General features: G+C 33.9%; 1 protein-coding gene across 3 annotated transcripts in view; it reads left to right on the top strand.

Annotated features, from left to right (window-relative positions):
- The window catches only part of LOC143236733 (inactive rhomboid protein 1-like), a 55,647-nt gene that overhangs the window by 29,582 nt on the left and 5,786 nt on the right, over positions 1 to 20,279 (top strand). For all 3 annotated transcript variants that reach the window (XM_076475188.1, XM_076475191.1, XM_076475190.1), the window contains 5 exons: positions 1,938 to 2,049; positions 7,379 to 7,453; positions 9,965 to 10,126; positions 17,967 to 18,094; positions 19,170 to 19,233. In XM_076475188.1, the coding sequence (XP_076331303.1) occupies positions 1,938 to 2,049; positions 7,379 to 7,453; positions 9,965 to 10,126; positions 17,967 to 18,094; positions 19,170 to 19,233 (541 nt within the window). The remainder of the gene's footprint in view (positions 1 to 1,937; positions 2,050 to 7,378; positions 7,454 to 9,964; positions 10,127 to 17,966; positions 18,095 to 19,169; positions 19,234 to 20,279) is intronic.

Raw genomic sequence — 20,279 nt, 5'->3', positions numbered from 1 at the left:
TTGGTAATATGCAGGTTGAACAGTTTAGTGTATGAAGTATTAATGTATGATAAACACGTACGTAACGACGTACTTGTTTCTCCATAGTCTGCCTTGTATTGAAACAATGCATTATTAACAATGCATTTAGGAATGTCATTTTTTTCAGAGCAGTTTTGCATTTGTAAAGTTTTATAATGTTTACCACTATTTTGTTTGAGTAATTTTTAGCAACTGAAAAATTAAAAAAATACTATTGTATCATTACTATAAATAAAAAGTTTGCTCTGTCTTACTTGTGGGTATAGTATGGCCTCATGGCTAGGGTGTTTGACTCACAATCTGTGGTTTGAATTTCGTCACAATGTGCTCACCTCATTTGTGGAAATAAAAATTTTTATAACAGTTAATAAAGGTTTGTACAAAAATTGTGGTAATGTGATGATTCTTTTAACTACATGATTTTAAAGTTGATGATTTGTCAGGAACAACAAGATTTCTTAAAAATTGAAACATGTGGTATCTGTATTTATTTAGCAGTTAACTACTTGGTTGTGTACATATCACTCGTAAGTTCAGGCTGGAGCAAGCCTTGTTTTTCACTGTAGTTGTATGAAGATGTGTTTACTCACTGCTCTTTAATATTTGTCTTTCTGTTGCAATAAATACCAACAGAAACATTTTCCTGAAACAATCTGTTGGAAGTTTGATCATCGTATACTAATCTGTTACACAAAGAATATTGTTTCATGTTACAGTCAATGTGTAACCTAATGATTGGTGGGTTTAGTTGATATAAAACATTGTAGTTTGATGTTACAGTCAGTGTGTAACCTAATGATTGGTGGGTTTAGTTGATACAAAACATTGTAGTTTGATGTTACAGTCAGTGTGTAACCTAATGATTGGTGGGTTTAGTTGATACAAAACATTGTAGTTTGATGTTACAGTCAGTGTGTAACCTAATGATTGGTGGGTTTAGTTGATATAAAACATTGTAGTTTGATGTTACAGTCAGTCTACATGTAACCTAATGATTGGTGGGTTTAGTTGATATAAAACATTGTAGTTTGATGTTACAGTCAGTGTGTAACCTAATGATTGGTGTACTTAGTTGATATAAAACATTGTAGTTTGATGTTACAGTCAATGTGTAACCTAATGATTGGTGGGTTTAGTTGATATAAAACATTGTAGTTTCATGTTACAGTCAATGTGTAACCTAATGATTGGTGGGCTTAGTTGATTTAAAACATTGTAGTTCATGTTACAGTTAGTCTATGTGTAACCTAATTGGTTTGGTTGATATAAAACATTGTAGTTTGATGTTACAGTCAGTCTTTGTGTAACCTCATTGGTTTGGTTGATATAAAACATTGTAGTTCATGTTACAGTCAGTCTACATGTAACCTAATGATTGGTAGGTTTAGTTGATATAAAACATTGTAGTTTGATGTTACAGTCAGTGTGTAACCTAATGATTGGTGGGTTTAGTTGATATAAAACATTGTAGTTTCATGTTACAGTCAGTGTGTAACCTAATGATTGGTGGGCTTAGTTGATTTAAAACATTGTAGTTTGATGTTACAGTCAGTCTTTGTGTAACCTCATTGGTTTGGTTGATATAAAACATTGTAGTTCATGTTACAGTCAGTCTACATGTAACCTAATGATTGGTAGGTTTAGTTGATATAAAACCTTGTAGTTTCATGTTATATTCAGTCTAGGTGTAGACTAGTTGTTGAAGTATCCTGCTTTAATATCGCACCATGTGTCAGTCATTGTGATGAAGCAACTTGCTTTCATATCACACCATGTGTTCTCACTGTGATAAAGTAATTTCAGTATTACACTGTTCTTACTGTGATTAAGCAACTTTCTTATTACTCCATATTATTACCATTGTAATGTTCTACACTGTATTTCATCATTCAGAATTTTGTGTTTTTCTTGTTTAGGCCTTATTTTACTTACTGGGTGACAACTGTGCAAATTTTGATAACTGTGATCTCCTTAGCTGTGTATGGGTTTGGACCAGTTGGATTCCATAAAACACAGCGATCCAGTCAGGTATGTCTGTCTGTGTTCAATGAAAATTCACAGGTCTTTTATACTTTCATCAGAGAACTAGTATTTATATATTTTTTTATCTTTATAGTTTTTTAAGCTGTATTGACATGTTTATTTAAAACAAGACTACCTTTTCCTGTGTGAAAGTATGTTCTCAAATACAGTAAGTAATGGTAAGTACATAATTTACTTTTATTTCACACTTACATTCCAATCTTATTGTACAGGCATTTGCATAGAAATTTCCATGTTTTTAAATATTATAAATGGATACAATTTATGATTGTGTTTGAGAAAGACTGATTTCTTTATCATATTTAATGTCTGACACGACTGATATTTTGGCAAGATTCCTGTGGGTTCTTGATAAAATGGATAATCATGTCTGAAAATAACGAATTCTTATAAAAAAATTTCATTAGACAACTTAGCTATTGGTAAGTTGGACATTCATTTGGCACTAATGTATTGCAGAATACTTGAGGGAGGGAAAGGGTGTTTGTGTTTAGGGTCACTGATTAGGTTATCATTAGTATGTTTACCATAGGCTGAAGGAAATAAAAGTGAAAAGAAATGAGAGTCATTTCTACTTAGAAATGTTATGATTATTTGGTGTTTTATAAATTTTTTTTGGAATATCTTTGATAAATAACTTTAATGGCTGTATGAATAATGTTTTCCATTGAAAAGCCACAACCATGCAAACTAAAGATACGATGCTGTTAACTCAAGACGTACTTTACACATCTCTATAACTTCTGATTGAAAAGCCACAGTCATGCAGAACTAAAGATACGATGCTGTTAACTCAAGACGTACTTTACACATCTCTATAACTTCTGATTGAAAAGCCACAGTCATGCAGAACTAAAGATACGGTGCTGTTAACTCAAGACGTACTTTACACATCTCTATAACTTCTGATTGAAAAGCCACAGTCATGCAAACTAAAGATACGATGCTGTTAACTCAAGACGTACTTTACACATCTCTATAACTTCTGATTGAAAAGCCACAGTCATGCAAAGTAAAGATACGATGCTGTTAACTCAAGACGTACTTTACACATCTCTATAACTTCTGATTGAAAAGCCACAGTCATGCAGAGCTAAAGATACGATGCTGTTAACTCAAGACGTACTTTACACATCTCTATAACTTCTAATTGAAAAGCCACAGTCATGCAGAACTAAAGATACGATGCTGTTAACTAAAGACGTACTTTACACATCTCTATAACTTCTGATTGAAAAGCCACAGTCATGCAGAACTAAAGATACGATGCTGTTAACTCAAGACGTGCTTTACACATCTCTATAACTTCTGATTGAAAAGCCACAGTCATGCAGAACTAAAGATACGATGCTGTTAACTCAAGACGTACTTTACACATCTCTATAACTTCTGATTGAAAAGCCACAGTCATGCAGAACTAAAGATACGGTGCTGTTAACTCAAGACGTACTTTACACATCTCTATAACTTCTGATTGAAAAGCCACAGTCATGCAGAACTAAAGATACGGTGCTGTTAACTCAAGACGTACTTTACACATCTCTATAACTTCTGATTGAAAAGCCACAGTCATGCAGAACTAAAGATACGGTGCTGTTAACTCAAGACGTACTTTACACATCTCTATAACTTCTGATTGAAGAGCCACAGTCATGCAGAACTAAAGATACGATGCTGTTAACTCAAGACGTACTTTACACATCTCTATAACTTCTGATTGAAGAGCCACAGTCATGCAGAACTAAAGATACGATGCTGTTAACTCAAGACGTACTTTACACATCTCTATAACTTCTGATTGAAGAGCCACAACCATGCAAACTAAAGATACGGTGCTGTTAACTCAAGACGTACTTTACACATCTCTGTAACTTCAATGCATATCAGCTCTTGCAGTGAATTTCATTGTTGATACAGTTTACTGTGATAGATAATATTTAATGCATTTCCCAAATGGAACAAAATAGTCTACCAAACATATGGTAATATACAAAAATTAGGCAGGGCTATTTTTCTTGGTTTCAGACTTGCTATCCCTTCCAAAGTTATGTCAAGTCTACGTCCATGGTACAGAATAATTAACATTTTTCAAACAACAGCTATCACTATATTATCAATATAAAACTGTGCATGCATGTAACCCTAAAGTGTAAATAGCCAATGTGCAGAATGAATTAATTAAAACAATAAAGAATTGTGGAAAAGTAATATGATACAAAAAACAAAAGTACGTGTCCCAAATGACAGAAAATGTTCAAGTTAATCTATCAAGTTAAATTGTTTTTTGGAATGTAAAAAGTTTGTGTTGCATGGACTCTTGGTTTCACTTGAACCCGAAGCTTTGAGCTAGTTATACCGACCACTATAAAAATTAATTATTGAACATTTCAGTTATGCTAAGAGTCACTCAATAATATATGGTACATTTTTGTTATTTAAGTTGCTTTTTGAAATGTGAATAATAGTGTAATTACTAATAATTTATTGTAGAATATCCTGCTTGTGAAATACAGTTTTGTCATTATTATTCATGCATGTTCTACTGGGAAAGTGAATGTTGAGCTTTGTGTGTGTGTGCAATGTTTAAAACAGTAGGCAGGTGTATTATTGGACAGGTAACGCAATATATATGATATCAAAACATTGTTGATTAACAGCTGAAATACAAAAGTTTATTATGTTAGCAGAACACACAAATGAATATTAACACATTTGTCAGTACCACTAGTATTCAGGTATGCTTGTTCCCAGTACCTTTACAGAAAGGTATTAACTGTAATAAGAATAGAGTGGTGCATATTTCAGTATCAACTTGCTGAAGTGCTGGTTGTTAATAACTGTTATTGGGGTACTAGGTACCTTTTTAGTTAGTAGTGTAAATGATAGGCTGTGTTTTCTCAGTATCAAATGATGACATCCTTTGAGCTGTGGAACATTAAACAAAAATGTATTGTTCAGAGAAAGTTTACTTCCCTTAACATGACATAGACTTTCTCCACATTATGTGACACAACTTGTTCAACAGCTTATAGCTTGTTGTTTCAGTGTTTCAGTGTCATTAGAACATTTTTAATGACTGCAGGTAAGTGTTGGAAACAAATCATTTACAAAAACCAGTAATTTAACTGAGAAAAACGAAGAACTTGGTGTTTTATGTCACATCAGTAAAAGTATAGACTTGAACTAAAGTTCTTAGAAACATTAAAAATGCTAACTGTAAGAAGTGATATATTAATGTGATAAGCCTTATCTACAAATATGTAGGTTTGTTTTTCATGTTATCCATTCTCACCTAATATAAGACATTTTAAATTGTGTGTGCTTAATATTTGCTTTTCAAATATCATTCTCTGTAGTGATAATTACAAAATAATGAAGCTATTTTAAACAAGTCATTAATAATATACAATTCTTATGTTTGGTGATGAAAACAATCAAATTTTGTAAGAGGTATTTTGATGTCGGTCATCTTGTAAGTTAAGTTTATTTAATCATGGCCACGATATATGATGTTTACAGGTAACAAAATGTATGCTGACTAAATTGTTCAACATTGAAAGGCAGTAATTTCCACTTACCTGTTTCAGGTTAGACTATCTGATATGGTAATAAGGACTTGTAGCCTATACAGGAAATTATAGGTGATTTGTTTTAATTAGAGTGTAGCAATCAGTTATTTCCCTGGTCACAAGTAAGAAAAAACCATAAGTGTCCTATAATATACATCTATTTCACCTCAGGTGGCAGGTGTAGTGGTAGACATCACACAGGTAGTAATAGTTACACTTATATCATTGATATCACTTGAAATAAATGGCTGTCAGTGTGAACCCTCCACACTTACTTTCTGTTCCCCATTTTAGACAAATAATATTTGATATTGTTTAACTTTTAGCAGAGCAGCATAACTGGGACATTTATTGCACCACGGGTCATGGGATATCATTGAATGGCAGAAACCTGTTTTAATAGTCTACTGTCACTATGAAACCTGTTTTATAAAAATGTTTCTAGAAGGTGCCATTAAGTATTTCATTATGTTAGGAAGATAATATAAAGTTAAAAACAGAAAGTTTTTTACATGTGCATGTAATATTTTCATGTTTTTAATTCTGAGCATGGGGCTCAGTCAGTAAAATAGTCAGGTTTCAGTTACGATACATTTACTATTTACATATAAGTTCTTAAATTTATTTTCTTAAAATATAGAACAGTAAATAGAGAAGCATAACAAACTGATATTTCTTCTAGTTACAAACTTTGTACTTGCTGTTTGCTGTAAGTTGCTGAACCTTGTCAAATTTCACGTGGAGGATATGAAATTAAATAATTTTTTTTAGGTTTTATACATCTATTTGAAGTAACAAAAATCATAAATTACATTGATATCATGTAATTTTATTATAGTTTATCAAGTATAGTAACTAAACTGTATTTTGTTCGAACATCTAATTTTAACCAGTGCGGCATTCAACATATCACGTGACACACAGAAATCTACTTTTAGGTGTGCTTTTTATTAATTACTTTTAAATTAAGAAATTAACTAATATATAGTACTAAAAGTTTAATTATAATCTATAATTTTATATTAAACTTGCTGACGTATATTCTTAAAATAGTAGCTTGATAAAATTTTGAATGCATGTGAACAAATGTGATGACATGACTTTTGACCCATGATCCCTGTCAACAGGTTTTAAGTAGAGTCATTTTGTCACCTCATTACATGAACTATATGTGGCCCAATGGTTAGCTTGCTGGTCAGTAGATGAGAGGTTTGAGTCATGCTGTGTCGTTGAATACACGCCATACTTTAAGTTGTAGAAGCATTATAAATGTTACAGTCACTCACTGTTGGATTAAGATATTCATGGGGTGCTTCTGTCTCATTATCCTCCATCTTGGTTAACACTTATAATTCTAAGAACCCATGAATGAAAGAAAGGAGAATGTTTCAATATGTCAACCATACTACATTTGTCATGTCCAGTGCCAACGAGAACCTGTGCCCATAGTTTTTCAAGACGGCTGATATGTTAGTGGCCTAGGTGCCATGTTTATTGTTGATTTTTGTTGGAACAACAACTGTATAAAAAGAGGGTTTGGCTATAACTGAACATAAGATTTTATCTGACATGTTTCTTCCATGTGTTACACAAGATGCTATACGGATTTAAAATATATGAGCTATGTTTTATATTTACAGTTTGACTCTTAATGGGGACAAAATGTCGCACTGTTTAATGTAAATTCATGATAAAATCAGTGTTTGATTATTTCAGTTACTGACAGCCATTTGTTGTTTATCTAGGTGCTAGTCACGAGACTTTCCTTAGAACAAGTTGACTACTTTGAACCCGATAATTTCTGGGTTGGCCCAAGAGCTGTAAGTTGGAGTTTGTATGTTGTAATACTTACATCTCAGATTCGTGAAAATATTTTTAACCTGTTTAGTGAGTAATATATTTGATTTAAAGGAATTTATACTTCTTTTAATTGGTGTGTGTATTCATTACTTATTTATAAGAACCCTATGAAATTGAGTTTCAGGTTGTATATACACTGCTGGCCAAAATCTTAATGCCAGTGAACATAAAGAAAAAATATGCATTTTGTGTTGTTAGATGCAACCACTTATTTGAGTAGAGCTTTGAAAGATGAAAATAAGAAAAGAGAAAATAAAAATAAAAAACTTTTTTAGCATTTAATAGGGAAAATGTGAACACTATGAAATTAGCCAAAATACTAGTTGGTTTAAGGTTTAAGATTATACCAAAAACAAGTCCTAAACAGGGTAGGAAATGCCCAATGAGAGGTCTCAGTAGTGAGTTGCACGGCCGTCACTGCGAATAACTTCAAACATTTTCTTTGGCATGGTTGATATAAGGGTTCCCAGAAGGCTGGCTGGAATGTTATTCCAAGTGGTGAAGATGGCTTCAGGAAGATCATGCACTGTTTGGAATTGACGTCAATTTCTATAGACTTCCCTTGCTATCCACCCCCAAACATTTTCAATGGGGTTCAGTTCAGGTGAACATGCTGGATTGTCCAAAATAATCACATTATTCGCCATGACAAAGTCCTTTGTCCTGCGGGGCATTGTGAATTGCAGCGTTGTCTTGCTGAAAGATCCAGTCATTTCCACACAAGTGAAGGCCTTCAGTCAATAAGGATGCTCTTTCCAACATGCCAGTGTAGCCATCTGCTGTTTGACACCCCTGTATAACCTCAAGCTCCATTGTACCATGGAAGGAGAAAGCATCCCAGATCATAATGGAACCTCCTCCACCGTGTTGTGTAAAAAATGTCTCTGGTGGGATATCCTTATCGTGCCAGTAACAGCGGAAGCATTCTGGGCCATTCAGATTAAATTTTTTCTCATCAGAGAACAAAACCTTTCTACACTTTTCTATGTCCCATGTTTGATGCTTCTCAGCAAAGTTTAACCGAGCTGTTTCGTGGTGAGGAAGGAGGCTTGGCCTTTGAAGACGTTTACTGTTTTTAAAGCCTTTCTTTCGTAGATGCCATCTTATTGCTCTTGAGCTGCATTCTGCATCCATAAGGGCCTTAATGTAGTTTGACGATCGGCTGGTGTCTTGCCAAATCCTCCTGCTCAATGCCGGTGAAAGTTTCTTGCACTGATCATTTGAAATTCTCGTTCCATATCTCTCAGTCTTTTAAGAAATTTGCAGCAGCAGTTTTATTTACCCAATCTCACCAGCGATGGCATGTTGAGAAGACCTTGCTTTTGCATCTCGACAATTCTGCCACATTTAAACTCTGTCAACTTTTTAGCCTGGGACATCTTGACAACACTAATGCTTGACTAAATTTTGTTACGTGTTTACTGATTAATGCTCTGTTTCAGTATGGTCTTTAACTTTTGACCAGTTAGTATTTAGGCTAATTTCATAGTGTTCACATTTTCCTTATTAAATGCTGTAAAAGTTTTTTATTTTTATTTTCCCTTTTCTTATTTTCATCTTTCGAAGCTCTACTCAAATGAGTGGTTGAGTCTTACGACATAAAATGCATATTTTTTCTTCATATTCATTGGTTTTTAGATTTTGGCCAGCAGTGTGTATGTGAGAAAGTTCACTTCAATGTGAACATTCATTAATCAAGTATCAGTATATTATAAAGAATGTAAAGTCCATTTCTTTGTTATGTCACACTTATTTAGTGACTTCTTATGGAGTGATGGAGTATGAAAGCTTTCACTATTAGATATTAGTAATGTATACACCTCTTCAGTATTAGTGTTTTGTTCACTATTAGATATTAGTAATGTATACACCTCTTCAGTATTAGTGTTTTGTTCACTAGTAGATATTAGTAATGTATACACCTCTTCAGTATTAGTGTTTTGTTCACTATTAGATATTAGTAATGTATACACCTCTTCAGTATTAGTGTTTTGTTCACTATTAGATATTAGTAATGTATACACCTCTTCAGTATTAGCGTTTTGTTCACTATTAGATATTAGTAATGTATACACCTCTTCAGTATTAGTGTTTTGTTCACTATTAGATATTAGTAATGTATACACCTCTTCAGTATTAGTGTTTTGTTCACTATTAGATATTAGTAATGTATACACCTCTTCAGTATTAGTGTTTTGTTCACTATTAGATATTAGTAATGTATACACCTCTTCAGTATTAGTGTTTTGTTCACTATTAGATATTAGTAATGTATACACCTCTTCAGTATTAGTGTTTTGTTCACTATTAGATATTAGTAATGTATACACCTCTTCAGTATTAGTGTTTTGTTCACTATTAGATATTAGTAATGTATACACCTCTTCAGTATTAGTGTTTTGTTCACTATTAGATATTAGTAATGTATACACCTCTTCAGTATTAGTGTTTTGTGATTTTCACTTTTATAGGCTGACCTGGTGCACCTGGGTGCGAAATTTACTCCATGCATGCGAAGAGACAAAAATATTTTTGATGCAATTATGAAAGATCGTGATAAAGAGAAAGATACAGCTTGTTGCGTGCGAAACGACCAGTCAGGGTGTGTACAGACATCACGTAGCAAGTGCTCTGTAAGTTCTTTTCCTTTTCTTTGTATTTCTTTCTTGTTTTTTTTAACAATAATATTACATTTCCATGTGTTTGGTTATATTAAGCTTCAGAAGAATTCTAAGACCATTTTGATAAAAATGTGTTTTGGAAATGAAACCATGATATTGGTTATTAAGAATTTGTGAAATACATGGAAATTGAATATGTAATGTAGTAATATTTTCTGCCAGTACCATTGTTTGTTAGGGTAACAAGTAAAAACAGGAACCAGGTAATTAAATTCATTAGATATTCCTTCTGGCTATTAGTGTTTTTATTGTTTTTTTCTACACTTTTTAGAGTTGGCCTGGTGATTCACGTAGTTTCCTTAAGTGAACATTTCATGTAAATTAATGCTCTACTGGATGATATGAATGTTAGACTTCTGTGATAAAAAACATGATATGATGTATTTGTATGATAGTGTAACTTTGTCCCCAAGTGTCAGAAGTAAAACCTACTCAGTCTGTGTTTTAGTCTGTAGCTGTAATTTTCCACTTATAATTTAACACATCAATTGCATTGGCTTTTCTTTAAGGCATATTATCCAACACACCCATGTTACTGTACTCAAAGTGAAAACTGAAAAAATTCTATGATGAAATAATAAATGAATTGTATTAACCCTTTATCATCTCCACCTGTATATTTACACATGCTGGATGTCATCTCCATTCACATATTTACACATGCTAGACATCATCTCTATCCATATATTTATGTAAATGTGGTGGACATAATCTCCATCTGTATATTTAGACGTGCTAGACATCATCTCTATCCATATATTTATGTAAATGTGGTGGACATAATCTCCATCTGTATATTTAGACGTGCTAGACATCATCTCTATATATTATGCTGTTTGTTTCAAGTGCCATTTAAGTGCTTTGCACCTGGTTTGCTGTGGTAAAAGCATTGCTACAGTAATTGAAGAAACTTTTCCATGGGTAAAGGATTAAAACTGTTGAGTGACACAAGGTTGTACTGTCTTATTAGTCACTAAAGTAGTAAATCATTCAACCTGTGTTGAATGGCACAAGTTTGTATGCCATTGTTAATTTTGAAATAATTCAGACTCCCTTATGAGCTTTATCAGAATTTACTTGTTAAAATTTGTTATCACATAATGTAATAGGTTTCTTTATGAAAAATTTACAGAGAATTAAAAAGTTCATGTTTTTGTTATAAATTTCTAGATATTGAACTATAATTTGGTTTTCAGAACTTCTATCTTCTGTTTTTTGAAAAAAACAAACCTTTAAAATCAATTTTTCCAGTGGTCTTCTGTTTATTCAATGTATTTTTCAGCAAAATGAAATGGAAAGCTTCAAAAAAAGAGGCTGTTTTCATTGGGATATTTGGAACCAAAAGTAGTACTGTTTAGATTGTTTTTAAGAACCCTGTCTACAAATAATCAAAACTTGTTGGGTGATATTGGTGAATTTGATGCACAAAGTTTTGAGCATACTGTGTGGACAAGTATTTTTGTGTTAATGAAATTGAATTAATTAACTCTAGTTACATAATAAGAATTGGGCTCTGAGAAGTTCTTTTCGTCACTTCAAAACACTATTGACCACATCCAACTGAAGGCTGTAACTAGAATATTTATCTATCAAATTGAACTACTACTGTCAACATAATTCAACAGATGGCTGTTGGAGTGGAAGAAAACGTAGATCAGTGGTTTTTAATTTACAGCTGATACTTGGAAAAGCCTTTAAATGGGTCAGAACATCTGGACAATATACTTAAGATCTGGAAGATGTGCACATTAAGTCCATTTACCCATTTTGACAAACTACTCAGAATAGGCATCAGTGTAACAGGTATAATACAACTTGTAGCTGCATTAACTACCAGAAGATGTTTGTGTCATAAAGCTTACAATAAGATTGAACCATCATCCACACTGGTCTACTTCAAGGATGGCTACTCATGCAATCCTCTTCAAAGTCTATATAATGGATCTAGCTTAACTTTGTAGGTGATATTCTGGTACATAAAGAGGTCCTGGCAAAACTGAAATCTAAAGCAAAATGCAACTGTCCATGTACATGAATGTCAAGTGGTGCAGTGACATTGAAATGCCATCAATTTTGCCAGAGCTACAACTTGGTCCTGTACACTCAGCAATAGATGTTCTGCTGAGGATAAACCATCACCATCTTGTGTGGACACTTCTATCCATCTCATAAAAACACTAAGGAGGTGACTGGGTAACCTTTGACAGATAGCTTCATTAGCCATGTTAATATTATGATAACCAGAATTACCAAAGACGCATTATGCTAATATCATAATAACCAGAATTACCTGAAACACTGCAAGTTGTAGCAGGAAATAGAGCTACAGAAAATCATCTGCTCCATCCTGTAGCAAAGGCGTATGTTGAAACATCCTATACTCTAACCAGTGAAAGATTAATATGAATGCTGCATTGCTACATAAGGTTGAAACTGTCCAATACTTGTTACAACTCTCATCACTGGATATACTTCAGCCATCCTATCATAGTTCTGTTACATTCCTCAACAACATCAGAGAACACTGGCAGTGCTTCCAAAGAAATTCTTCGCAAGGACCTTGTAGTGTAAAAATAATTAATTCCTTTTTGAGCTAAATTTATCAGTTGGAATGTACCAGTTCAATTAAGTGTGCAGTCACTTTAAAAGGTGTCTTATGCTATTTGAATTCATTTTAAACAGTCAAAGGTTTAAGATACATTCACAAGATTTCTATCAAATATTGTTACATTATTGAAAGTATGCATTTAGGCAATTGGGAGAGGAAACATACCCACGTGTGCACAAAACATTTCAAAAAGGTGTAAAGATAGCCTCAAATAACACCAGAATGCACCATTTTCAGAGAAAATTACCCATACCCTTCCATATACATATTTCTGCTTTATACCTCCAATCTGTAATTGTTTTTCTAGGCCTGGTAAAGTGAAGTTAATATTTGGTTTGTCACAAAGAAAACATTGAAGTGTTAAATACAAATACATTAATGGCTTAAAAGTAGCATTCCTTGTACATTTGAATGATTTTATTATGAGAGGACCTTCTCTCCTTGCAGCACTTTAACAGAACTTTTGCAAAAGTAAAAACAGAAAACCAAACTATTATATGAAGGTGTTAAAATTTGCAATATATATAATTTTTTTCAATGTATGATGTTAGAAACATTTATATGCAATGTTGCTTTTAGACAAATCACATTTTAATGAATTTTTTTTAAAGCTTAAATAAAGGTTTTAAATCTGGTTCTATGAATGTCTCTGTACTTAAATGTATGTACCACATTCTTCTGAAAACAGAATGTTTCAGATTGAGATGACATTTCTGTACAACATTCTGTTAATTAACTGTGATGTTGAGTTTCTGAAGATGTGAAAAATCATGTAGTTTCTGTTTTGTTTTTTTCCTGCTGCATTTCACACGAGGATTGCTCGCGCGGGTAGGCCTTTTGAAAAGTTATTTTTCTTCCTGTTTGTGAATTTTTTTAAAGCATGAAAGTGAGGAAATGAGTTTGTTTTAAAGTACTTATTGTGTAACAAAACAGTCATTTCAAATTTTATTTGAAAGAGAGGGATAATTGTCACGTGTTTATTGAGTTAGAAACAAGTTTTAAACATTTGTGTACTTTCAGGGGTTTATAGAAGTAAGTGATTTAATCAATTATAAACTTTTTAAGTAAGTTGAATATCAGATTACTCTTTAAGGTATATTTCTCAGGATTATAGCTTTAATTTTTAAATGCTGTAACATCTCTCAACATATTTTGTGGGTTGAAATATTCTTTTACCAAGTCTTAAGTTCTAGATAAAAATTAATGAGTTGAATTCTTTAGCAGGAGTTTCACATAAGTAGTAAAAGGAACACTGATAATTTCACTGCACTGATTACTGTTACAGTTGACTCTTGGTTGTCTGTGGGCACATTATTAATGGATTAATTGTGCAACAGACTGTTGTCTTTCAGTGTATTTCAGAACTATATATGTATGCAAAAACAGTTGCAGTTCCTATTTGTTTCATTCTTGTTTTGTTATTGTTGTTTGTTGTATTTATTGGCTCTTAAGAATAAAATTCGTTGTATTGATAATGCAACAAAAACACTGGATTAGTGAAAACTGTAAGCAAGGTTTTGACAGGAACATCTGTTCAATACCAGTGGGAAGACTGTTTGTGGTATTAAAAACATCAATGTAAGTTTACTTGTACTGCTAACAGCATGGATGGTTTATCTAAATGCAAAATACGTGAAGCCTGTTGCATATGACAAGTGGATAAGGTCATGGTTGAATAGTTTGACCTGAAGAAGGCAGGTGTAACACGTGTGCTTTGTTTCATATCTGCAACATAGGTAATTTTTTCTTTCAGTCTTTAGGTACAGATGGTGATTTCAGTGTAGCACCTGATTTACTGACACAGTTAAAGGAGTGCCTTGGAGTAAGTGAGATAAATGTTCAAGGTGAGAAGACAAGTGGAAAGAAATGGAAATTGTGTCTAAACCGGAAATTTAAAACTTTGTAGGGAAAAAAGTTTCGAGCCAGAACAAGTTTACAATGTGGACGAAACTGGCTCCAGTTGGAAATGTTTCCTAGTTGGTTTTTGTAGAAGTGTCAAACTCCAGGTCATAAATCATATAAATAACATTTGACATTTTGTGGCAATGCTGCAGGCATGTTTGTTAAATTACATTCTTTTAAATTTACTAAAATATCAAGCTTTCATATTGTTTATTTAATGAAAAAAGGAAATGAATAGTGGCACAATATCTAAAGAAGTGTTTCAAAATAAAAAATTTATTCCTTGAGTTACAGTCCATTGAAAATTTCTACCACATAAAGCAATGCCTCTTCCCACATGAATTAAGAGGTTTTGCAATTTCATGGTGAAGAGATATTCATCAACTATTTACCACTTAAAGTGTCATCATTGACACAGCCAGCAGACCTAAGTTTCCGATTCTGTATGAAATATTTTGCAGGCTTGCCTTTGTGAAGGTTCCAGTCTTAAACCTTTAACCTTTTGGAAATACTGCAAAGTGCTGGATCCAGTAAATGAAATCAATATGTCATGAAATTTCGTGAAGTCTTTCATGCTGAAACAGTTGTGGAGGAAAAGGTTTACCAGGAAATTATAAGGACTTCAGATTATTGTCACAGTTGATGCTGGTATTGCAAAATGGTGAAAACATAGGTGAAGAGAATGTGGTAAGAAATGGATGTGTGTAGACAGGGACATGAAGTTTTATCATCAGAAGAAAATGTTAGGCATGCAGAAGGTCATGAAGAGGAGGAAAGAAGAGGAACTAGTGACTAGAAGGTGCTTCAGTGATGTCGAGAAAACCCACTTTAAGAGAAAATTATGTATGTAAAAACAGCTCGTTTGGGTTGAGAATTTTTTTTCTTTTACGTAGAGGAGCGAACAACTTTTCTACCTTCTTTGGTCATTGTCAGGTTCGCTCCTCTACATAAAAAAAAAATCTCAACCCAAACGAGCCGTTTTTACATACATACAAGGTGTTTCGTTTCACAGCCTTCTCGCACATGGAAAACCTGCTCGGCTACCTAGTGCAAGAAGAGGGTGCACTATTGTCAAACAGACTAGTTCTGTTTAGTGTGTTCTGCATTTTGAAAAACAGTTGTATCAATTTAGAAAAAACAAGGAACTAAATGATTTTAGTGTAGTCTATTAGGTTGTATGTTATGAACAAGTATAACATAGGGGAAAATCAGTTACTCAACTTTATTAGTGTTTTTTCATTATATATTCCCTTTTTCCTCCATTCCTTTTGGTGTGGATTCCTGTACGTGGTGAGGGGACCTCCCAGGAAAGGTTCTGTTCTCTCCAGTTACCTCCTTTGGGATCTAAACATTCACCCATGTGTTTGCCGTGCATGGCGACCAGTGAAGGGTAGGAGAGGATCCTGGTGGTTGAGGGGTCCAACCCTAACACACCACTTTGGCCTTGAATTCCTGTAGATGGGTGGCTCCCTTGGGTAAATCGGCTGGTTCACTTGGGCTAGAGTCAACCAAGTACCAGTGTTGGAAGTTCTAAACAGGTGTTGTGGACATTGTCTGATGCTGGTGTTTGGGTATAGTGCTCACGAAACCCTGGCATTGCTGCAGTATCCTTGCATGACATTGTAGTGAATCCCCTCATAGGGCTCCATGGTAGGTGGGGTCAGTGGGCACAGAAACTTTCTTTTTTTGCTATGGATCCTCCTACAGAAAATTTAAATAAAATAATGAAAAACAGTCAATAGGTAAACAACCAGGTCTTGAAGACTCTGATCAGCGATCTTCAACATCTGTAACACACTTACTTCATTTTCTCATCCTACATTCTGTTTCAGAAAAACCTTTAGGGTAAATGTCCCCCTTTTTTATTCAGAAGGGACTGAAGGGACTTGCTGGCTCTCCAAAGTCAGTAAAGAAGCTTCAGTCTGGAGACATTGGTTGAAACATCCACATCCTAACACTGAACTCCTGTTGCATTCAAAGGCAATTATATGGATGGTTCCAAATCAGGTGACTCTGTGGGCTCTGTCATGGTTTGTTACAGTTCGGTGGTTGCATGCAGAATCCCCTCTACAACTTCTGTGTTCACTGCTGAACTGTACGCCATTTCTCTTGCCCTGGATCGTATTGAAGCTAAGCAGTACTCCAACTGCACTATTTATACTGACTTGCTTCATGTTGGTTCACACCCTGTTCTAGCTGATATTCAAAACCAACTGGCCCATTTCTCATTAACATCTTCTGTCCAGTTTTTCTGGATACCAGGCCACGTTGGTATTCACAGGAACGAGCTTGCAGACATGGCAGATAAATCCATCTGCTCTGGCACTATCACCACTGTGCCTATTACGTACATGGACTATGATCCTGTATTCAAGGCTCGGCTCCATGCCAGTTGGCAGTCGACTTTGAGTGAGCAACATGACAACAAGCTTTTCCAAATAAAACCTTACATTGGAGTTTGGCTATCTAGGTTCCGTAAGGATCGGAAGTTGTTCTAACTAGACTTCAGGTGACCAAATCTGCTGTTTGAACTGCCCATTACTCATCCTGGCAAGTTATTATTACAATTTTGCTACATGCCTTTTAAAACTTTTATTACTTTACCTTTTGATAATGGCCATAATGACACATAACCTGGAACCAGGACTGGAAAGACCAACTTCAGGTGAGTGATGGTGGTTCTTGTACTTGCCTGTTAGTCTTCCTGGCAGGTTATGATAATTACCATTATGCTACAGAAAGTGGTTTACAACTTCTCTTACTCTGGTTCCTCTCTTAACATTGTAGACTAGATGTCAACATTGGTTTTATGCTATTTATGTTTTTTCAATGTTGTTTTGTTTTACCTTCATTTCCTTTTTATGTATTTAACTACATTTACTTTATTTTTACCTTTTTATCGAACGTTTAGTGCATATAGCTTAGCTGCTTTGTGCCATAAAACACTAAATCAACCAACCAACCAAACAATTCTCCTCCATTACCCCAGAAAATTAAGAGTCAGCTGTATCAAATGTTATAAGTTGGGGGTGAGGAAGTGGTGATTGAGTCAGGGAGGAATAGATGTTTTTAGCCAATATTTGACATTTCAGTTAGACAATATATACAAAGTTTGTGAAAGTAACATTAATTAAATAGTTTTTTAATACTTCATTGAACACTAACTATATGTTACTTTTTGTTGTTGTTTTCAGTTAATGGTTAAGGTGAAGGAAATATCAGTGTTTCTAGCTTTGTTTCTTAATACTGTTGTTGGTGAAAGAAAAAAATTGTTTCTCCTAGAAAATCATTTCATCATGGAAGAAGTGGAACAGGACTAATCCAGGACCTCCTACACGTATGCAACATCCTGAACAAGCACTATCTACATTCAGAAGACTTTCAGGCTCCGTTTGTGGCCAGGATCCTCGGTGAGTTCTGCATGTTTGATGTTATGTAACGTTCTGAATGAGTGCTATTTACATTTATAAGGCTTTCAGGCTCTGGTAGTAGCCAGGACCCATAGTAAGTTCTAAATGTTTGATACCTATGTCAAGTAAGTACAAGTTAATGTAGTTTTATAAATAAAGCTATGCTACTAATAATTATATGGAACCTTAAAATGTGTTTGTATGTTTTTGTTTCTGAAATAAATCAAAGCTCCTTTAAACTGCTATAGAATAAAGGACTTGTTTGTTACATACATTTCTGAAAATATAAATTTATTACTGAGAAAAAGACAGACTGGTACATCTAGATTGTTTTTTCTTCTTGTTTTTTCATACAACTGATAAGATTTTAATTGTTAAATTAATCCAAGTGATCAGAAATTCAGAGAAGGTAAACACATTCTTTGTCTATAAACATTAAGTACACATCGTGGGTAGAAAGGCCAATGAATACTACCACAATGGTACTAAAAAAATCATGTAATCATTTGTTAATCTGAAAGATATTCTTGGAAACCTTATATTGGTTCTATGTTTGTATACATAGTTTTAGAATTTGCACAATAAATTCCCTATGGAGTATATCCAGATATTAAATAGTGTTTCACTTATGAAAAACTTCCTGTATTGTAATGGAATATTAATAAACTGTTGAATGGTATCTCTGTAAAATGTGTGTCTCTACAATTTAATGTCAACAAATATTTTCCATAAAAGTACTGCACTTGTATATTTTTTACAGGTTTTAGCTTTTATGTGTACAAAGAAATTAGAATATTTATTAGTGTAAACAGTTTAATTTGTATAGTAATATACTGTAATCTGGCATGGATGTAGCATTAACATCTGGTGGTGACGACCTGTAATACACAGATATAACATTAACATCTGGTGGTGGTGATATTTAATACACAAATGTAACAATAATAGTGTAATGATGATAAATACAGATGTAACATTACCATCTGGTGGTAGATGAAATGTTTACACTTACATCAAGAATATTCCATAGAAATCTATCAATTTCTGATAAGAACTGAGAACTGTGTACTTGTAGATACTGTGAAGAACCAGCTTCAGCTCATCCATTTGAATGGCCAGATGACATCACAAAATGGCCGGTAAGTTCATTTGTTTGTGTATCATGGGTAATGAAGAGGTGATGCCCATTTCAGTTTTATGTTGTATCCAGTTGGTGTTATTCCATATTGTTCCTAAATTTTGTAGCCAAATGGGCTTTTTAAAACTGTTAATTGAACTTTTAAGGTGGAATTACACACTTGGAAACTGTCATTACAATAATTTAGGTTTCTAAGTTAAACAGGTCCAATAGGAGTCTGAGAGACAACCATGGGCACTCAAAAAGTGTTATTTCTCTTCAGCCTCACATGTAAGTTTAAGATATGGCAAGAATGAAGGCTCTTAAAAGCAGTATGAAATGTATAGTACATACAGATATTTACCTCAGTAATATATTTCTTTCAATTTGTATACTGTTATGGGTGGGTATGACTGTCCAGCTAAATTACTCTGAAAGCATGATAGGAAAGCTGTTGAGAAACAGGGTTGACACATGGTGGAAACATGAGCAGTGAGAGGGGTGTTGGCAAGGTTACCTCCGGAGACTTGTGTAGGGATGTGTGGAGTGTATTATGCTCTGTTGGACTGATGTAATTAACGTAGTATTAAGGGAATAACTCGAGATTAATGAAACATTAATATAGAGATATTGTTGAAAACAGGGTGACTGTTAAATTAACTTGAGGTGAGTTATAGGCATTTTAATTAAGTTGTAGTAGTGACCAAATACAGAGTTGATAGTTAATTATTAACTTCTAGGTATGGGCGTTCTCAGGGCCAGGGATCTGTAGATCTAATGGCAGAAAATTTTGTTGTGGGGTAACCTGGAGTACCCAGTAAAACCACTTTCACTGGACAAATGCCAAATATTTAAACCTGCTTGATGCTTAAAGCTGAGAAAGGAAAGGTAGATGAAACATACAGGTGTGATTGAAGTACAAGAGAGTGTGCTTAAGTTGTGATTGGAGTACAAGAGTGTGCTAAAATTGTGGTGTTTTTGGTTGTATTGAGAGGGGATGTATATTTTGCTCATGAAGTTGGAGTGGATGCTAGTTGAGTGAATTTGTTTGTTTGTTTCTTGTTGGGG

This window comes from Tachypleus tridentatus, chromosome 13 (assembly GCF_004210375.1).
Source record: "Tachypleus tridentatus isolate NWPU-2018 chromosome 13, ASM421037v1, whole genome shotgun sequence".
Classification (NCBI taxonomy): Eukaryota; Metazoa; Arthropoda; class Merostomata; order Xiphosura; family Limulidae; genus Tachypleus; species Tachypleus tridentatus.
The sequence above is the reverse complement of the archived record's forward strand: the minus strand, read 5'-3'. Positions and strand labels throughout refer to the sequence as shown.